The sequence below is a fragment of the Grammomys surdaster genome, unplaced genomic scaffold (genome assembly GCF_004785775.1).
Source record: "Grammomys surdaster isolate TR1022 unplaced genomic scaffold, NIH_TR_1.0 125504, whole genome shotgun sequence".
Taxonomy (NCBI): Eukaryota; Metazoa; Chordata; class Mammalia; order Rodentia; family Muridae; genus Grammomys; species Grammomys surdaster.
The window spans coordinates 445871-464035 of NW_021620360.1; the positions used below are offsets into that span (position 1 = coordinate 445871).

General features: G+C 53.0%; 3 protein-coding genes across 3 annotated transcripts; all 3 read left to right on the forward strand.

Moving 5' to 3' along the window:
* The first annotated feature begins 117 nt into the window (after nucleotides 1-117).
* On the forward strand, nucleotides 118-3519 carry Slc39a7 (solute carrier family 39 member 7). The gene is made up of 7 exons (XM_028786459.1): nucleotides 118-937; nucleotides 1024-1192; nucleotides 1309-1362; nucleotides 1474-1656; nucleotides 1763-1900; nucleotides 2057-2253; nucleotides 2738-3519. Exons 1-7 carry the CDS (start codon nucleotides 533-535, stop codon nucleotides 3008-3010), a joined length of 1419 nt encoding a protein of 472 aa, XP_028642292.1. The 5' UTR covers nucleotides 118-532; the 3' UTR covers nucleotides 3011-3519.
* A 226-nt stretch (nucleotides 3520-3745) lies between these two features.
* Hsd17b8 (hydroxysteroid 17-beta dehydrogenase 8) lies at nucleotides 3746-5441 on the forward strand. The gene is given in 9 exon segments (XM_028786476.1): nucleotides 3746-3812; nucleotides 3954-4171; nucleotides 4253-4369; nucleotides 4484-4576; nucleotides 4678-4763; nucleotides 4853-4937; nucleotides 5093-5135; nucleotides 5309-5409; nucleotides 5412-5441. Coding segments are annotated over 9 exon segments (840 nt in total).
* A 1653-nt stretch (nucleotides 5442-7094) lies between these two features.
* Ring1 (ring finger protein 1) lies at nucleotides 7095-10674 on the forward strand. Its single transcript, XM_028786458.1, has 7 exons — nucleotides 7095-7263; nucleotides 7361-7490; nucleotides 8308-8468; nucleotides 8576-8791; nucleotides 9059-9448; nucleotides 9811-10084; nucleotides 10272-10674. The coding sequence occupies exons 2-7, from the start codon at nucleotides 7413-7415 to the stop codon at nucleotides 10371-10373; spliced, it is 1221 nt and encodes a 406-aa protein (XP_028642291.1). The 5' UTR covers nucleotides 7095-7263; nucleotides 7361-7412; the 3' UTR covers nucleotides 10374-10674.
* Nucleotides 10675-18165: the final 7491 nt, after the last annotated feature.

Here is an 18165-nt window from a genome sequence, read left to right on the forward strand (position 1 = left end):
CGGTCTCCGCCCGCCCGTCAGCCGCCCCGTCCGCCGTCCCCTCAGATAACCCCCTAGGTGTGCGCATGCGCCCTGAGGCCGCGGCCGCGCCGTCCTCGGGGCGCCGCCATGTTGGTAAAGGTAGCGGGGCGCAGGCAAAGGGGGAACTTCCGGATCTCGCGGGAGCTCGAGGCTTGAGTGCCACGTCCCAGCAAACCGAGAACCGAGAGGATCCCGGAGCCGGTGAGAACTCCCTGCTGCTCCCTTGACGGCGCTTTCCAGGCCTTTACCCCCAACTAGTGGGCCATAGAGACGAGGGCCCAGAGAGACCGTAGAGCTGCCGATCAAAGGCTAGAGCGGCGTCCGGGGGGCGGGGGTGGGGGGGGCTGCATCCAGGAAGGGTGTTGGGGATGAAGAGAAGTGGCCTTGGGAACAATGTAAAAGGGGAGCAAGTAGTATAGAGGCGGACGGAAGGGCTTCAAGGGAAAGCGGATCCCGCAGAGGTTAGAGCTGAGAGTCAAGTAGAGTCGTCTCTGTTCCTCTGGTCGGCGTGATGGCCAGGGGCCTACGGGCCCCCCACTGGGTGTCTGTGGGACTGCTGACCTGGGCGGCTTTGGGGCTGCTGGTGGCCGGACACGAGGGTCATGGTGACCTGCACAGAGATGTGGAAGAGGACTTCCATGGCCACAGCCACGGCCACTCACATGAAGATTTCCACCATGGCCACAGCCACGGCCATGGCCACACTCATGAGAGCATCTGGCACGGGCATGCCCACAGCCACGACCATGGACATTCACATGAGGATTTGCACCATGGCCACAGCCATGGCCACTCCCACGATAGCCTCCACCACAGAGGACATGGACATGCCCACGAACATAGCCACAGAGCCTCTAGGGAGGCCGGGGCTCCGGGCATCAAGCACCATCTGGACACTGTCACCCTCTGGGCCTATGTGAGTCCCGAGGGGATGCGGGGAAGAGGGACTGGTTCTTCATCATCGGAAAACTCCATGTTTGCCTTCTGACTCTCCTTCTCCAGGCACTGGGGGCCACAGTTCTGATCTCCGCAGCTCCGTTCTTCGTGCTGTTCCTCATCCCGGTGGAATCGAACTCTCCCAGGCACCGCTCTCTGCTCCAGATCCTGCTGAGCTTTGCTTCTGGGGGGCTCCTGGGTGATGCGTTCCTCCACCTCATCCCTCACGCCTTGGGTAAGTAACTTGTGGGCTCAACAGCATAAGCTGTTTCTCTTTAATGATCCCAGTAGTCCTCAGACACACATCCCTTGAGCCAAGTATCCCTTCACCATTTTTACTGCTTCCTGCAGAGCCTCATTCTCACCATGTTCCGGAGCAGCCTGGACACGGACACTCCCACAGCGGTGAGAGAGAGACAGGGACTGGGATGCTGGGAAAGGTCTGCCTCTTCCCATTCCCCACCTCTTAACACTGAGTCTGCATCTCCTTTCATGGTTGACTGCCTCCGTTCTCAGGCCAGGGCCCCATTCTCTCCGTGGGGCTGTGGGTTCTCAGTGGGATTGTCGCCTTCCTGGTGGTGGAGAAATTTGTGAGACACGTGAAAGGAGGCCATGGACACAGCCACGGACACGGAGACAGCCACGCACATGGAGACAGTCACGCTCATGGACACAGCCATGCACATGGAGACAGACAGGGTGAGCCTGCATTGTCTGCTATAGAACACACTCAGGCTCACCCTGTGGAGCCGGACACATGAGAACGCTCTGTTCCCCGCTCTGATCAACTCCTGCTCTCCCTCAGAGTGTTCTTCAAAGGAAAAGCGCAGCTCAGAGGAGGAAAAGGAAGCAGGGGCATTGCGGAAAAGGAGAGGAGGGAACACGGGGCCCAGAGATGGCCCCGTGAAACCTCAGAGCCCTGAAGAAGGAAAGGCAGGCTCAGGTGAGGGATGAGTCGATGAGTTGATGGTTTCACTATGAATTTCTCAGAATGTGTGCTGTGGGTGACGGTGGGGAGCTAGGAAATGGGGAGGGGTATGTGAAACAACTTGATGGACGCCTTGAATCTTTTTTTTTTTTTTTGTCTCTTTGCAAAAAGACCTGCGTGTGTCTGGGTACCTGAACCTGGCTGCTGACTTGGCACACAACTTCACAGACGGCCTGGCCATTGGCGCTTCCTTCCGTGGGGGCCGAGGGCTAGGCATCCTGACCACAATGACAGTCCTGCTACATGAAGTGCCTCATGAGGTCGGGGACTTTGCCATCTTGGTCCAGTCTGGCTGCAGCAAGAAACAGGTTGGTGCCGACTGCCTGTCATTAGTTCCTAACAAGCTACACTACCATCGTGTGAGTTATCCAGAGTCAGGAAAAGTTGTTTCTTTACCTCTGGCTCTCTGTCGTACGCTGCAATCCTCACACATGTACAGCCTGGGAAGCACCTCTTTGATGGCATCAGATTTTTCAGGACATGTCCTAGTTTTTACCTGGCTGTTTGGGGGTCTGGGGGCCTTGGGTGTGGTCTTGAGGCAGGGTCTCATTGATTACCTGTTCGCTAGCGAGGGAGCCCCAGGCAGCTGCCTGCTTCTGCTTCCTGATGCTGGTGCCTGGGACCCAGATTCCTGTCCTTACGCTTGTGCAGCAGATGCTACCAGGCGATCCCCTCCCCACCCTCCGCTGGCTTGCTCCTTTCCTTAACATGGCCGCCTGGACAGCTGTACCCCCTGGTCCCACCTAATCCTTAGCTGTTGATGATCGTGTCTTTCTCTTTTCTGCCCACCAGGCGATGCGTCTGCAACTCCTGACTGCAATTGGAGCACTGGCAGGCACAGCCTGTGCCCTTCTCACCGAGGGAGGGGCCGTGGGCAGTGATATGGCAGGTGGTGCAGGTCCCGGCTGGGTCCTGCCGTTCACTGCAGGTGGATTTATCTATGTAGCAACAGTGTCCGTACTACCTGAGCTATTGAGAGAGGCATCTCCATTACAGTCCCTTTTGGAGGTGCTGGGGCTGCTGGGGGGTGTCGCCATGATGGTACTGATTGCCCATCTTGAGTGAGGGGTAGGGTGACCTGTCCTACCCCTAATTCCTAAATAAAGGCAGTTGGGAGCCCTTGGCCAGTGCTATTGCCAGAAGGAGTTTTGGCCTTGGAGAATGGTGTCTTTGGTATTTGAGGCCTTAGCGGTATGAGAATCATACAGAGCATGAGAGGCCAGAGGGACCACGGTGTGGGAGACTGCCCAACAGTGGTGTTGGTTTGAAGGAATAAATGGGACCATGAAGAAGGCTGGGAAGACAGTACCCTGCCTGGTGGTCTCTAGCCTACGTTTTCCCAGCACCAGCACGGGTCCTCCAAGGTCCATCTCCCTCTGAACTGGTTAGTGATGGCTTCAGAGAAGACCTGGCAGAAGGAGTGGGTAGACGTCAATCGTGTGTCCTGATTTGAAGGGGGGGGGCGGGTGTTCTTTGGGAAAATGTCACAGCCTGTTTCTACTCATTTTATACCACTGTTTGAATGGGTCGGGAGGACCGCTGACCAGAAATAAAAGTCCTTGGATCTTCTGCCCCACATGCAGCCTTTGTGTTTTTGGGTGAACGGGACCCCCACGTCTCCAGGACTCCCTGGGTCCCCGAGTGGTGGTGGATGGTCACGCCCCCGTGGTGGGAGGTCGCGCCGGTGGCTGCCAAAGGCCTGCGGCTAGTGGGGTTTCCATTGGACCCTGACCGGGCCTAGCCACGCCCCCGGCGTGCTCGGATTGGCCTGGGCTCCGGGCACGCCCACCCACAGCCGCCATGGCGTCTCAGCTCCGGCTCCGCTCTGCGCTGGCCCTGGTTACAGGTTCAGGGGTTCCCTCTCTGGGTGGGTTGGGGTGCCCGGGCTATGTCAGCGAGAGCCACCCCCGGAGTCCCTGTCCCTGTTGTCTGAGTTTCAGTAACTTTGCGCCCCGTGACCTCTGACCTCGCCCGTCTTCTCCCGCTCCCGTGGACTCTCCCATCTCAGGTGCGGGTAGCGGCATCGGCCGTGCGATCAGCGTGCGGCTAGCGGCAGAGGGCGCCGCAGTGGCCGCCTGCGACCTGGACGAGGCCGCCGCACTGGACACCGTGCGGCTGCTGGGAAGCCCGGGGAGCGAGGACGGGGCGCCGCGCGGGAAGCACGCTGCCTTCCAGGCGGACGTGTCTCAGGGCCCCGCAGCCCGACGCCTGCTGGAGCAAGTGCAGGTGATCCGGACGCCGCGCCGCACATCCCCTCTGCCCGGCCCTTTGTGGTCTTTGGTGTTAGCCTCCCCCTCCCTCCCATAGGCCTGCTTTTCTCGCCCGCCATCTGTCGTTGTGTCCTGTGCGGGCATCACACGCGATGAGTTTCTGCTCCACATGTCAGAAGAAGACTGGGACTCAGTCATAGCTGTCAACCTCAAGGTGGTGATCTCTAAACCTGTGACTTGTGCCCGCCCCTAGCCTGGGAAAGTACTTGGAGGAAGGCTGCCTGCCACCCCAGCCGATCTTGCCAGCCTTGTTACCCTCTCGTGCCAGGGCACCTTCCTAGTGACTCAGGCTGCAGCCCAGGCTTTGGTGTCCAGTGGCAGTCGTGGCTCCATCATCAACATTAGTAGCATTGTTGGAAAGGTCAGGATGAGTTGGGCCAGGCCATCCAGCCACGTGGGCGCTGGGAAGCGGCTCCCCTGTAGACGACTCCTGACTCACCCTGGGTCTCTGACTCACTGTAGGTGGGGAATATCGGACAAACAAATTATGCGTCCTCCAAAGCAGGCGTGATTGGGCTCACCCAGACTGCAGCCCGGGAGCTTGGACGGTGGGTCAGACTGGGGATCCCTTGGGGACCTTGCTAAGGGAAGGGTCAAGTGTCCTTCCCAGGGTCAGCATCCATGCTTCCTCTCACAGACACGGAATCCGATGTAACTCAGTCCTCCCAGGGTTCATTGCAACGCCCATGACCCAGAAAATGCCAGAGAAAGTGAAGGACAAGGTAGGCTGTAGGCGGAGGGCAGTCTGTCAGAGGAAGTCTCTGAATGAGACTGCTGGGCACGGTGCAAACAGTAAGTATTCCAGACACGTACATAATGAGGGATGAGAAAAAAGTCCATAAAAGAAACTTCTACCCACGTGAGTGTTTCCTTACAGGTAACTGCAATGATTCCGTTGGGACACATGGGGGACCCCGAGGGTGAGCATGGATTGGGAGAAGGGTCTGAGGGGGCTTAAATTTGTAATAGTCTTGAAAAGGTCGCACAGGGATTAATGACTTGTGTAGATTCAGGGTTTGGGGTGGGGGGGTAGAGGGTATAGCCAGTCTGGATCTAAGGAAGTGAGACTGCCCTTCCCCCACCATCCCCATAGATGTAGCAGATGTGGTTGCGTTCTTGGCATCTGAAGACAGTGGATACATCACAGGGGCCGCCGTGGAAGTCAGTGGTATGAGGCCTTCATGGGGGGGGGGGGGGCGCAGGAAAACAGAACCCAGGTTGTATGAGAAAGCGAAGGGACCCTGCAGCCTGAAGGGCAGAGATCCCTTCTTTAGACCGGGGACAGGAGTGGGTGCCTCCATCCCCACCCATGCACCTGTCCCGATGCTTCTGCCCCTCCCAGGAGGTCTTTTCATGTAACTGCCTGATGGAAGCCGGACTCTCCTCACTCCCCCGCCACTGCCTGGCCTCCTGCTGACGAGGACGCTAAGTTCCCAGGCTACAAAAGAGATGGCAGTGTGTGGCTCAGGCGCGCTGAATATGGAAGGCAGGGGTGCCTGTGACCCTAATAAATTCCAAATCCTCTTCCCTGCCACCTCCGGTTCTTCTTGTGTCCAAGTCCTCGGACCCTTCCCCACCTCCCCCTCTCTCCCCTTTCGGAAGGATTGTTCCCTTTCACTGCCTGGTCTCCCAGGGCAACCCCCGCCGCCGGGTGTGAGAGGAAAGAGTGTATGTCACTGTGTATGCGTGACACTCTGGGTCTTTTCAGAGGGAGGGGATTCTGTCCTCACCCCCTTTCATTGGTTCGGCAGCACCAGTTATTGCCCCCTCCCCCCATTCCCCGGGTTCCTTATGGCCCCCAAGGGTGATTTGTTCTTGGCCCCATCCTGGTGTCCAGTCTGGCCTTGGAAGGGGGTCTTGGAACAGGTGGCCCTCCCCCACCCCTCCTTTCTCTTTTCCCCTCCCTTCTCTCCACCTTACAATAGCTGCAGCCGGCCTGGGGTCGGATGGGGGGGATTAGGGGAGGGGGCCAGGATTAGGGGAACGGACTAGCCGATGAAAGGGGCTGGAGGAGAGCAGAAGGGAGGGGGCTGGGAGGAGGAGGAGGAGGAGGAGGAGGAAGGGGAGGGGGTCCTTGCTAATCGACTCCGGTGCCCACATCAGGACCGGCCACGGACTGAAGGAGAGAACAGGGAAGTAGGGGGTAACTGGGTTGGGGGGCGAGGGGACCCACTGCTAACTTGTCCCAGAGACGGGCCACCCCCTGGCAGCCGCTGCGCAGGCTGGCGGGGGGACGAACACCCATCACGGTCTCTTCCTCGGTGCCCCTTATTCCCGACTCTCAACCGGTATGGCCCTGCTCCTTCCTCCTCCTCTCTCCTCCTCGTCCGCTTCCTTCACTCCGAGTCCCGGAGTGGCTCTGCCTACTTTCCCACGCCAGACATTCACTCGTGTGCTCCCCGGCTCCCCACCAGGGGCCCGCCCCATCTGGTGTCCCCGCTTCCGCGTGGCGTCTCCATCCCCGGCGCCTCCGGTGCGCTTCTCTCCCCGTCCCGGGCCGCGGCTCCTGATTGTCCAAACGCAATTCTCGAGTCTCTGGCTCCGGCCGAGAGTTGCGTCTGGACGTCCCGAGCCGCCGCCCCAAAACCTCGAGGAGGAGAGGCCGGGCGGAGCGCGGGACGGTTCCCCGGGACACCCGGGACCTCAGGGCGCGCGCCCCGCAGCAGAGGCGCAGCTGGCTCTCCGCGGTTCCCAGGCCGGGCTTGAGAGAAGTTGGGGGATCAGCGCCACGGAGGGGAGCTCCGCCCGCGGGCTCTCCGCATGCACCGGCACGCACCGGGCCGGCTCAGCGCGCGCCCCGCGGGGGAGGGGGGAGCCGGGTCCCACGGCGCGCGTGGCGCGTGAGGGCGGTGACGTCTCCGTCGCGGGGTGGGATACAAGGAGGGCGGAAGTGACGTCGGGCTTCGGCGCCCGGGCCATGGCGGCGGCGGTGGCGGCAGCAAGGGTTGCGGCGTGAGTGGCAGCTGCGGACCGAGCGGACCAGGGCGGCCGAGCCCCGGGGTCCCCGGGGAGAGTCCCGCAGCAGGGCAGCGCGGAGGCCGGAGCCGGGTGAGGGGCCGCGGGGCGCGCGCCCGGGGTCAGGGGGCGGGGTCTGCAGAGGGGCGGCCCCGACAGCGTCTCCCTCCCCCCCACACCCCCTCCGCAGACCGCTCTCGGCCGAGCCCCGCTTGGAGGGGGGGATTCTGTGCCCCGTCACCATGACGACGCCGGCGAATGCACAGAATGCCAGCAAAACGTGGGAACTGAGTCTCTATGAGCTGCACCGGACCCCGCAGGTGACAGGGATCTTCCAAGTCCCAGCTTACGCCCTCCCGCCAGCCCTCCCCCTCCCCCGCCACACTATTCTTTGCCCGACTCTTGTCTTTGAATCACCTTTTATCTTCTCAAAGCACTTCTAAACTCACCTCGTTTAATCCGGTTTAACCCCTCCAAGCGGACATGACAGAGAGGTACAGCAGATATTACTGTCTTAATTGAAGCACGGTAAACAGACGCCAGAAGTTACATTCTCTGTCCCATCTCAACAGCCACATGTCAATGTACACACGCGTATTCATCCCGCGAGCTTAAATAGAATTCCCTCTCTAGTATTCTGACATCGGAATCTGTTTTAACAGGCACCCTGAACTTCTAGTCTAGGTACTCTTGCTCTTTAGAGTTTTAAGAAAGCCTGTTGAGGCCGGATGTGACAGTGCAGTCCTTTAACCCCAGCACTCCTGAAGCAGAGACAGGTGGATCTCTAAGTTTGAGGTCTCTAGTTAGAGGCCTGCCGGGATTACATGCATATGGAGACCCAGTCTTGAAAACAGCAAACAAAAAATAAAGAAGTCTGTTGCATAAATACCCTCCAATCCATAGATCTGTGCCATCCACAACCCTAGTCCTCTCAACAAACCTCTGGTCCTTCTGTTTCAAAACTCCCTCTAAATGAGCCCTCATCCTTTCTGTTCCCGTAATTCCCAAGTCGTTGGTCGCCTCCACCCCAGAATTCCCATCAGTTTGGTCAGCATGGCTCTCCGGGTTCTTACCTTTCTTAAAGTTTGCCTCTAAAGTCCCTTTTCCCCAACCCGCTGCCACCTGCTGATGACCCAGGAAGCCATCATGGACGGCACGGAGATTGCAGTTTCGCCCCGGTCACTGCATTCGGAGCTCATGTGTCCCATCTGCTTGGACATGCTGAAGAACACAATGACCACTAAGGAGTGCCTGCATAGGTTCTGCTCGGACTGCATCGTCACTGCCCTGCGGAGCGGGTAACAGGAGGGACACGTCTGCCGTGCGCGCGCGCAGGGCCAGGCGGGCCAACCCGGGCGTCAGTGATGGGAGCTGGCTCTACAGAGCTTCCTTCCTCCCACCCCAGGAACAAGGAGTGCCCTACCTGCCGGAAAAAGCTGGTATCCAAGCGATCCCTACGGCCAGACCCCAACTTCGACGCCCTGATCTCCAAAATCTATCCTAGCAGGGAGGAATACGAGGCCCATCAAGACCGTGTGCTCATCCGCCTCAGCCGCCTGCACAACCAGCAGGCGCTGAGCTCCAGTATCGAGGAGGGGCTTCGGATGCAGGCCATGCACAGGTGTGGAGACCCAGAGAGCAGATTACCTGTGGGTCTTGTCTGGAGTATGGTCCTGATAGTCTGCATTCGAGCTGCTAGGTGTTGACCATTGCAGTTGGGATCTGAGGGCAAGTGTCTGTCCTCAAACAAGTTAACCTCGCCAGCCCTCTTTAAGCCTGTTTCTTCAACTATCAAATAGAAACAGGAAACATCACTAGTAGGGCCTCTGATGTTTAACACTACGGCCTTGAATCCTGCTCTTGTAACCTGGAGTGTTTGTTTCTACAGGGCCCAGCGTGTGAGGCGGCCGATGCCTGGATCTGATCAGACGGCCACAATGAGTGGGGGGGAAGGAGAACCTGGGGAGGGAGAAGGGGATGGTGAGGATGTCAGCTCTGACTCCGCCCCAGACTCTGCTCCAGGCCCTGCTCCCAAGCGACCCCGTGGAGGGGGTGCAGGGGGCAGCAGTGTAGGGACAGGGGGTGGTGCTGCTGGTGGGGTTTGCGGGGGTGCTGGTTCTGAAGACTCTGGTGACAGGGGCGGCACCCTGGGAGGGGGAACCCTTGGCCCCCCAAGCCCTCCTGGGGCTCCCAGTCCTCCAGAGCCAGGCGGAGAGATCGAACTTGTATTCCGGCCCCATCCCCTGCTCGTGGAGAAAGGAGAATACTGCCAGACTAGGTGAGGAGCCGACCTTTTACTGCTCAACCACCTAGAAACTCAGGTTCAGAAATCTGCATCAGAAGGGGCCCTCAGGCCTGGGGGTGTAGTTCATTCAGTCAGTAGAGTGTTTGTTAAGCATGCATGAGTCCCTTAGTTTGCTCCCCAGCAACATATAAACACCTAGGGTGGTAGTGTACACCTGTAATCCCAGAGGCAGGGGGATGAGAAGTTGAAGGTCATCTTGAGCTACATAGCAAGGTAGAGGCTAGCCTGGGGTACCTGAATCCCTAGCCAGACCTTTTGGAGAAAGTTCTGCATTCGAGGACTCTTGCCCTCCGCCCCCCATCTTCCTCCCCGGCCCCGCCCCCCCCCCCCCCCAGGTACGTGAAGACTACCGGGAACGCCACAGTGGATCACCTCTCCAAGTACCTGGCCCTGCGCATCGCCCTGGAGAGGAGGCAGCAGCAGGAAACCGTAGAGCCCGGAGGGGCTGGTGGGGGTGCCTCGGACACAGGCGGACCTGACGGGGGTGGTGGGGAGAGAGGGGTTGCCGGAGGAGGCGAAGGTCCGGAGGAGCCTGCCCTGCCCAGCCTGGAAGGTGTCAGCGAAAAACAGTATACCATCTACATCGCTCCCGGGGGCGGAGCGTTCACGGTGAGCATCCGCTGATGTTAACTGACAGAGAGCAGGGCGGTGACCACCAGCTCAGCTCCTGCTCCACCCGTCTCTATGGGCTCCTGTTGGGCCACACCCACTCTGGTTTTCAATGTACCCCCTTTTTTCCTCTTGTCCGTTTCCTCCTCTAACCTCACTCCCCCTGCCTCTCTCGCCCCCTCCCCAGACGCTGAATGGCTCACTGACCTTGGAGCTTGTGAACGAGAAATTCTGGAAGGTGTCCAGGCCCTTAGAGCTCTGCTATGCCCCCACGAAGGACCCAAAATGACGACGTCACAAGGGGACAGCCGGAAGATGGGAACCACTGGGTTTCTCTGTGTCCCAGCTCAGCCTGCCAGCTTCATCTCCCAAAGCCCCTCAGCCAGACAGCAAGAGGACAAACAAGGACAAACGGCTTTTATACAAAGTATCTATATTGAATTAGCCTATATTGTACAGCACCGGACCTGTGCCCACTACTGCCTTTTCTATGGACCCTAGCTGCCCACCCTGCCGGCGACGGGGAGGGTGAACAAAGCCCCCTCCCCATCCTTCTCCCAACAACAAATTTGCTTATTTCTTCTTTGAAACCTGCAGTTCTCTGTGTGTGTCTCTCAGGGGGAGGGGGCTGGAGAGATGGCTCAGCAGCTAAGAGCACTGGCCTCTCTTACAGAGGAGTTTCATTCCTAGAACCCACATCTGTAGCTTACCACCATCTGTAACTCCAGTGCCAGGGCGTTGGATGCCCTTTTCTGACCTCTGCAGTCACCAGGAACACACGTGGTACACTGACTGGTGCAGGCGAAACAACCAAATACATAGAATTAAAAATAATAAGCTGGGTGTGGAGACGCATACCTCTAGTCCCGGCACTCAGGAGGCAGAGGCAGGTGGATCTCTAAGTTTGAGGGCAACCTGGTCTACAGAGTGAGTTCCAGACCAGGCAAGACTACATAGTGAGACCCTGTCTTTCAAAACAATAACCAAAACCAATCAAAAAACACTTTTAATTGGGAAGGAAAGTTTAAAACTCACAGGAAATCAGGCTGTAAAGAAGAAGGTGATACCAGAGGTTAACTCCCCTGTACCTCCCTCCTCCTCTTCAAAAATACAAATGAAGAGAGGGAGGAGCCAGCCATTGTGGGAAATTCCTGTAATCCCAGGCTTTGATTGGCAGAGCCAGAAGGATCCACACTGAAACTAGCCTGGTCTACATGATGAATTCCAAGCTAGCCTGGACTAGTTGCACTTGATCCGCAAACATCTGAAGAAAAAGGAACTAGTAGGAGATAGGATGAGGGGTCCTGGGTGGGGGGAAGGAGGAGTCCAAAGCTTATTCTGCACAAACCTAATGGTCTAGTCAGATCCTGCTAGCCTGTGGAATGGGCAGAGCAATGTCTCCACAGTAAAGTCGGTCTGGACACAGAGGACAGAGCCAGGAAGCTTGAAGGGGAAGGTTCTCACTGCTGCTGGTGTCAGAAATAACGGGGAATGGGGCTGTGAGAACCAGTCGTGGTCTCGGTCTGAAGTCCTAGAGAAGTCTAGGGTTGCCTGGACAGGCCTTCAGCAAAACGAATAAGCCCCTCCCTCCCACTGCTCACCCATCCTGCCCCAGCATCCCTACCTCCTTACATTCTGTAGTGCCAGGACCTCACAGGTTGGATGGCCTCTCTTGGGTTTTCTTGTGTGATGCCCCTGGTACTGTCAATTACACCCACAGTCCCCATGAATATGGCAGACCTGACCTGGCAAAGTGCCACCATGGTCCTACAGAGATCAAGATGCTCTCTCACTCCTCCATGAAGCCCCATTCTGCAGCATCCATCCTGGACACACACACCTCTTTTTTTAAGGGGTTTATTTATTTTATATGAGTACACTGTCGCTGTCTTCAGATACACCAGAAGAGGGCATCAGATCCTATTACAGATGGTTGTGAGCTACCATGTAGTTGTGGGGAATTGAACTCAAGACCTCTGGAAGAGCAGTCAGTGCTCTTAACTGCTGAGCCATCTCTCCAGCCCCCTTGTTTTGTGTTTTTAGATAAGGTTGCACTATGTCACTCTGGCTGCCCAGAATCCACTATGTAGATCAGGGTAGCTCTGAACTCTCAGAGCTCTGCCTCCTGAGTGCACCCATTCTCAGAAGCATTCCCTTAATTTGGAGCCTGGAATGCACAGGTGGAGCAGCCCAGTAGGCTTTGCCCCAGGAGATGTAAGTTAGAGAAGGAGGGAGGCCTGGTGAGACACAGGTGGAAGCCCCCTTTAAGCAGAGAATGAGCGCTCCTGCCCAGCAGCTTCTGTCTGGATTGCTGCCTGGCTTCCTTTCTCTAATACTTCTTGGGTTTTCCCCATCTCCCCCTCCCTGTCCCTGTGTAACTATGAACTTCACAGACATGGCTTCCTACTTTGGAGACAGCATGTGTGGGCCTGCCCCAGGTCTCCTATCTCTGCCAACCAGGCCTTTCTCAGTGGTAGGAGGAGGAGGCATTTGAGTGGAACGCTAGTTGTCCACTCAACCCCAGATAGAGTATTTTCTCCCGATATCCTCTTCTGTCAAGGTAGCATTAGGATTCAGCAGGCTGAGAGATACAAAGTATAAAAAAGGACCGCTGGACTTTCCTGGAAGGCAGACATGGGGGAGGATGAAGGAAGAGGCAACTGTGGACCAGGTCCGGGTCTGCATGCACAAGCCTCCAGGTCTTTCTATGCTGTCCTGTCCTGTAAAACAGGAGAGTAGGTGAGACAGGGCATGCCCGTGATCCCAGCACTTAGGAAGTAGACTGAGAGGTATCAGGAGTTCCTAAACAGCCTGTCCATGTAACAAGTTCAAGGTCAGCCTGTGTGAGGCTGTGTGATGGTTAATATTTCTAGAAACACCAAGTGCCTTGGTGGTTCTTGACAGATATTGTGTGTACTACAGATATTGTGGTGACACACACCCTTAATCTCGGCACTCAGGAGGTGGAGGCAGGAAGAACTCTGTGAGTTCAAGGGCAGTTCTACACAGTGAGCTCCAGGACAGCAGGGTTATGTAGAAACAGCCTGTCTCAAAGGTTTGAGAGTATCTGTGAGGGATTATCTCTATGTTAACTGATGTGGAGGCCATCTTAACTGAGGGGCCATCTCTATGTTAACTGATGTCAAGGCCATCTTAACGGTGGTGGGACCATTCCTTGGCAGGGGATCCTGGACAGTATAAAGTGAAGTGAGCTGATTGTGCGCATTTGCTCTTTGCTTCCTGACTGCACACGTGATGTGACCAGCTGCTTCAGGCACCGGCCACCTTGACTTCAAGGACCACATTGGCCTTCCACTGTGAACCAGAATAAGCTCACACCGCCCTCTTTACATTGTATTTGTGGGAAAAGAAACTATGATGTTTTGTCTAAAAGAGGGAAGGGCAAAGTGGTCTCTGCCACAGTGCAGCTCTCGGGGGTCTTGGTGGTCATCATACTAGTCATGGGTCACCTAAGCAGAGCTTATAGGAACCATGGGGTTATTCCTTCTGTCGAGGAACCAAATGTGTGTGCAGCAGTGAGTGAGACCAGGAGTTAGAGTCAGGGACACCAACCCTAGTATGAGACCAAGGATATATTTCCAAGGATAACATCTTCTTCTCTAGAGTCCTGGACCAATGGAACAGTGAAAGAAACAGAAAGGGAAACCATACTTTCCAGTTTACATGAGCAAATAATTGGTCCCTGGCCAGTGTTTCAGCCCCCTGTCCTCTATTTGAGGAATTTACCTCTTCTTTAGACTGGTGTTGTGAATGGATCAGATTCCCTGGGGTTTTCCCAACAAGGTCATTTTAAAGAGATAACTGTCTCCATATCTCCATGGCAACTACTTCAATCAAGTCCTAATGTATTTACCACTCTAGAGGCAAAAAGACCTGGGAGAATGGAACTTAAAAATGAGGTGGACTAAAGTCTCCTGCAACAGCCAACTTTATGCAGAGCATCAGACAATTTATACTCTGAGGGTTAAGAAGAGTCACACGAGTAAAGTGTCCAACCACAAGGATAAGCTGCTTGTGGCAAAAGTGTGTTTTTTCATAGAGACATATAAGCAAATAACGATAGCCAGCTGTAATGAATAACCTGAAGTAAACTCACTCCTATCCGCTATGCCTGGGATGGGCTTCAAAAACATTCCAAGAACAATTCCTCGTTTTGAGGAAACAGAACTTGTTTTCTTGCAGTTTTCTCACAAGCACTCAGAAGTCTCCTCGAAGGACTCCATTCTCTGGTTATGTTCTGACCACTAGTTCTCTACTGACTGACCCAACGACTTTGCTCAGAAGCGAGGTACACACCAGCACCTCCACCTAGCAATCCCATTGCCAGTACCCTTCCAGCCTGCCTCACTTTGCCCTGAACTTCCTAAAACCCTGTTGCTCCACTAAGATTGAAGCCCTGAGGGTGGCACCTCCAACTATTCTAGTGGATTCTATGTGGAAAGAACAGCAGAGAAGAGGTTCCAGGAAAGGGGAAGGGCAGAGGCAGAGATGGGAAGAAAGTAAGAGAGTGTGGTGGAGAAAGAGAAGAGAAAGGAGGCTGAGGAAGGCTCACTACAGTAGGCATGGAGCTCCATCCTGTAATCCTAGCACCCCAGAGGTGGATGCAGGGGATCAGAAGTTCAAGGTTATGCTTGGCCACACACTGAGTGCCAGGTACATGAAACCCTGTGTCAAAAAGAAAATTCTCGGTATTAAAAACCAAAAACAAATACCTTATGAGGAAGCATGGTTGGTGGAGTTTGCCCATTTTTTCTCTACTTACATCTAAGAAGTGATTTGGCTGAGAAAGAGTTGCTGCCAGAGGCGGTGGTTCCCACTTTTAAGCCCAGCACTCTGGAGGCAGAGGCAAGGAGGTCTCTGTTAGCTGAGGCCAGCCTAGTCTACAGAGTGAGTTCCATTCAGAGCTACATAGTGAAAACCCTGTATCAACCAAAAAGAAACAGTTGCCACACCAAGCAGTCTTGGTCCAGGAATCCAGGCTTCTCTAGAAGAACCTTCTGCATGTTTGAATGCTGGTTCTGAGCAAACTCGCCCAGCAATACCCTCCACCTGGCCTGGCACTGAGGAGGGAACCACTGCTTTCACCTTGGAAAGGAGTTGGTTCTCTTAGGGAAGTCACTGGCCACATAGGGCTTAGGTCCTTGTATCAACATGCCCCAAAGTTAACTCATTGAAGCCTGGCAACATTTGCCCAGAATTCATTAGAGGGTGGTGATCCACAGATCTAAAGGGGATTCAATACTTTCAGAGGACAAAGGCGATGGACAGGTCACTCCAGATTCACCCATGTGTTTTCTTTCCACAGAGTCTCACTGGGCAGCCCTGGCTAGCTTGTGTCACACAAAAACTGAATCTCTCACTTCAAGGGGGAATAGAAGATACTTTATTGTAGAGCCAAATTTGAATGACTACTGATTTAGGTCACCCCAAATTCCCTCTTCCAAAACAGATACAGTTTCATGAAGTTTTCATAGGAGCAGAACAAAGATAGCCATAAATCAAGACACTTTTCAAATACATTGACAGGAACATGAGTGATGGTTATAACAAAATGGTGGAGAACCTCCCATAGGCCTCGGATGCTGTTTGCTGACATTCTTAGCTTTTGGGTTAGTGGAAGCTAGTGGTCTACTAAGTTAATAGATTCCAAAGCTCTTTTTTAAAAATCTATTAGTCGTTGATGTTAGTTCCCTGTAAAATGAATTAATATTAATATAGATGTACTTAGTGAATTAATCTGGTGGCTGTATCTATTTAACCTTTGCTAGTCCCCAATAACCACACTGAGAGACCAAGATTTATTTCAAGCTGCCCCTCAAAAGCTAAGCAGTTAAATGATCTATAATAATCCCTATGCTAATCTGGCTCCTCCCAGCCCTATCCCAAGATACTTACATATTATTATTGATCTGGATCTTCGGGCAGATGTCAGATGTTTCTTCTCATGATATCTTTTCAGATCCTCTCATTTTTGGGCCCACCTTAATTTTGTCCCCAACCTGTCTCCTCCCTCTGGTTGACAGAAGTCCTGCCTTTCTCTCTCTCTCTCTCTCTCTCTCTCTCTCTCTCTCTCTCTGCCCAGCCATTGCATGATCCACGTTTATTGACAAGGCAGAGAATAAGTGGTAAGGGTTGTTTACACAAACTTGAGATAGAAGATTCTTGGTAGAAGCATTACAATGCCATGTCCAGACTGAAACATGAATATGAGAGAAGATAAACCAGCATTTGAATAACACAAGAGTAAACTTTGCAAAGAAGACACTAAAATGTTATGCCTACATTTCTCCTTTTTTGTCTATTAAAATGCTCTTTTTTCTCATAATGTATACCATATACAATAATAACAATTATGAAGGTTATCAGATATGGCTTACTTTATAATGTCTAGTACATAGGTATTTGACAATCTGGAGAAAGTATTCTATTGTCTATCCTATGTTGGTGAGTTAGAGTTTGTATCTAAATCATTTTTTATCCTCACTTGTATTTCCATTCTAAAAAACGTCTTAGACCTAAAAATATCTACTTAAATTCTAAACAACTCTAGCATAATTGTGAGACTGTAACTATGTAGTCTTCAACCACATCAGTGACCTGAGAAGGAATAAACATTACCTGAGTAAGTAAAAGTGTAGACAGGCAACTTCCAAAACTATAGAGATGACAGAGAAGCAGGCTGTCTAGACAGTCACCCAGAATTGTCTCTATAATGTTGCAGCATCCATCTTTACCTGTCTGACCCAGTATATCTGACAGACCCTTGGTTAAGCAGGAACTATGAAGGACTTGCTCACCCTGTCTTGGCAGAGCTTGGCAGTTGACTTCCTTGCATCTGTTTGTCCTTTCTAAACAGCAGTTTGTCTGTAGATGAAGTTAGGGCATTTTTTTCCCAGTGTCTAGCTTGCCATAATTGAAGCAACTCCATGTGGAGGTTATTCAATGCTCATCATCATCTGTGAGGTGGAATGGGGTTACTGTCAGGAGCAGACCTGTCCTATTGTCAAAGAGATTTTTTAATAATGAAACAATGTTAAATATCATTGTAGATCTCTGAGGGTTTTGAAGAACATCTATCTGTCTATCTATCTATCTATCTATCTATCTATCTATCTATCTATCATATCGCTGATTTGTCAAACATTATTTGTAGCTATTTACTATCTGAATAACTTTGAAAACATCTTCCTGTGATTAACTAAACTAGTATCTAACATGACCATGAGTTTGTCTATTTTTTTAAGATTTATTTATTTTATGTATTCACCATTGCTCTCTTCAGACACAACAGAAGAGAGCATCAGACCCCATTGCAGATGGTTGTGAGCCACCATGTGGTTGCTGGGAATTGAACTCAGGACCTCAGCAGTCAGTGCTCTTAACCACTGATACATCACTCCAGCCCTGATTGCCTGCCAATTAACTTGTATTTTTTATCCATTCCTAACAGCTTATAATAGCAGCTCTCAAAAGGACCAGAATTTTACATTGTATCTTTAAGTATCTGAATAATGCAAGGGTAAACTTCACACAGAAGATACAAAAACATTATGCCTACAGTTGCCACCTAGAGTTGAGAAAAAATGGTTCTTCAGGGGTCTTAGGCTAGCCCAAGAGAAGATGATTAGCCTCTGGATTTGCAACATTCCAACCCCTCCACATCACTGCAGTTCTAATCAGTCTTTGCAGACACAGATTCTTTTTTTATTTTTTTATTTTATTTTATTTATTTTTTCTTTTTTTCTTTTTATTATTTTTCTTTTTCTTTTTTCTTTTTTTTTTCTTTTTCTTTTCTTTCTTTTTTTTTTTTTTTTGCAGACACAGATTCTTTGTAGGAATTCTCATTGATGCCTGGAACTCTGTGTAGATCAGGCTAGCCTCAAGGACACCTGCCTGTGCCTCTCAAGTGTGGTATTAAATAGATTAAAGGTCACCATGAGAAACAAACCTGATTGTTTCATTCCCTGCTGAAACCCATTCAAGGCTGTCACACTGACTTGAGTTCAGGCCATGACCTTTACCTGCTCCCCAAAGCCCTGTGGGAGGTGGCCCCACCTGTT

Coding starts and splice junctions, on each gene's coding strand:
- Ring1 (XM_028786458.1), top strand. CDS start 7,413: ATGACGACGCCGGCGAATGCACAGAATGCCAGCAAAACGTGGGAACTG. Junction 7,491..8,307: donor AGCTGCACCGGACCCCGCAG/GTGACAGGGATC, acceptor CTGATGACCCAG/GAAGCCATCATGGACGGCAC. Junction 9,449..9,810: donor GGAGAATACTGCCAGACTAG/GTGAGGAGCCGA, acceptor CCCCCCCCCCAG/GTACGTGAAGACTACCGGGA.
- Slc39a7 (XM_028786459.1), top strand. CDS start 533: ATGGCCAGGGGCCTACGGGCCCCCCACTGGGTGTCTGTGGGACTGCTG. Junction 938..1,023: donor CTGTCACCCTCTGGGCCTAT/GTGAGTCCCGAG, acceptor CTCCTTCTCCAG/GCACTGGGGGCCACAGTTCT. Junction 2,254..2,737: donor CTGGCTGCAGCAAGAAACAG/GTTGGTGCCGAC, acceptor TCTGCCCACCAG/GCGATGCGTCTGCAACTCCT.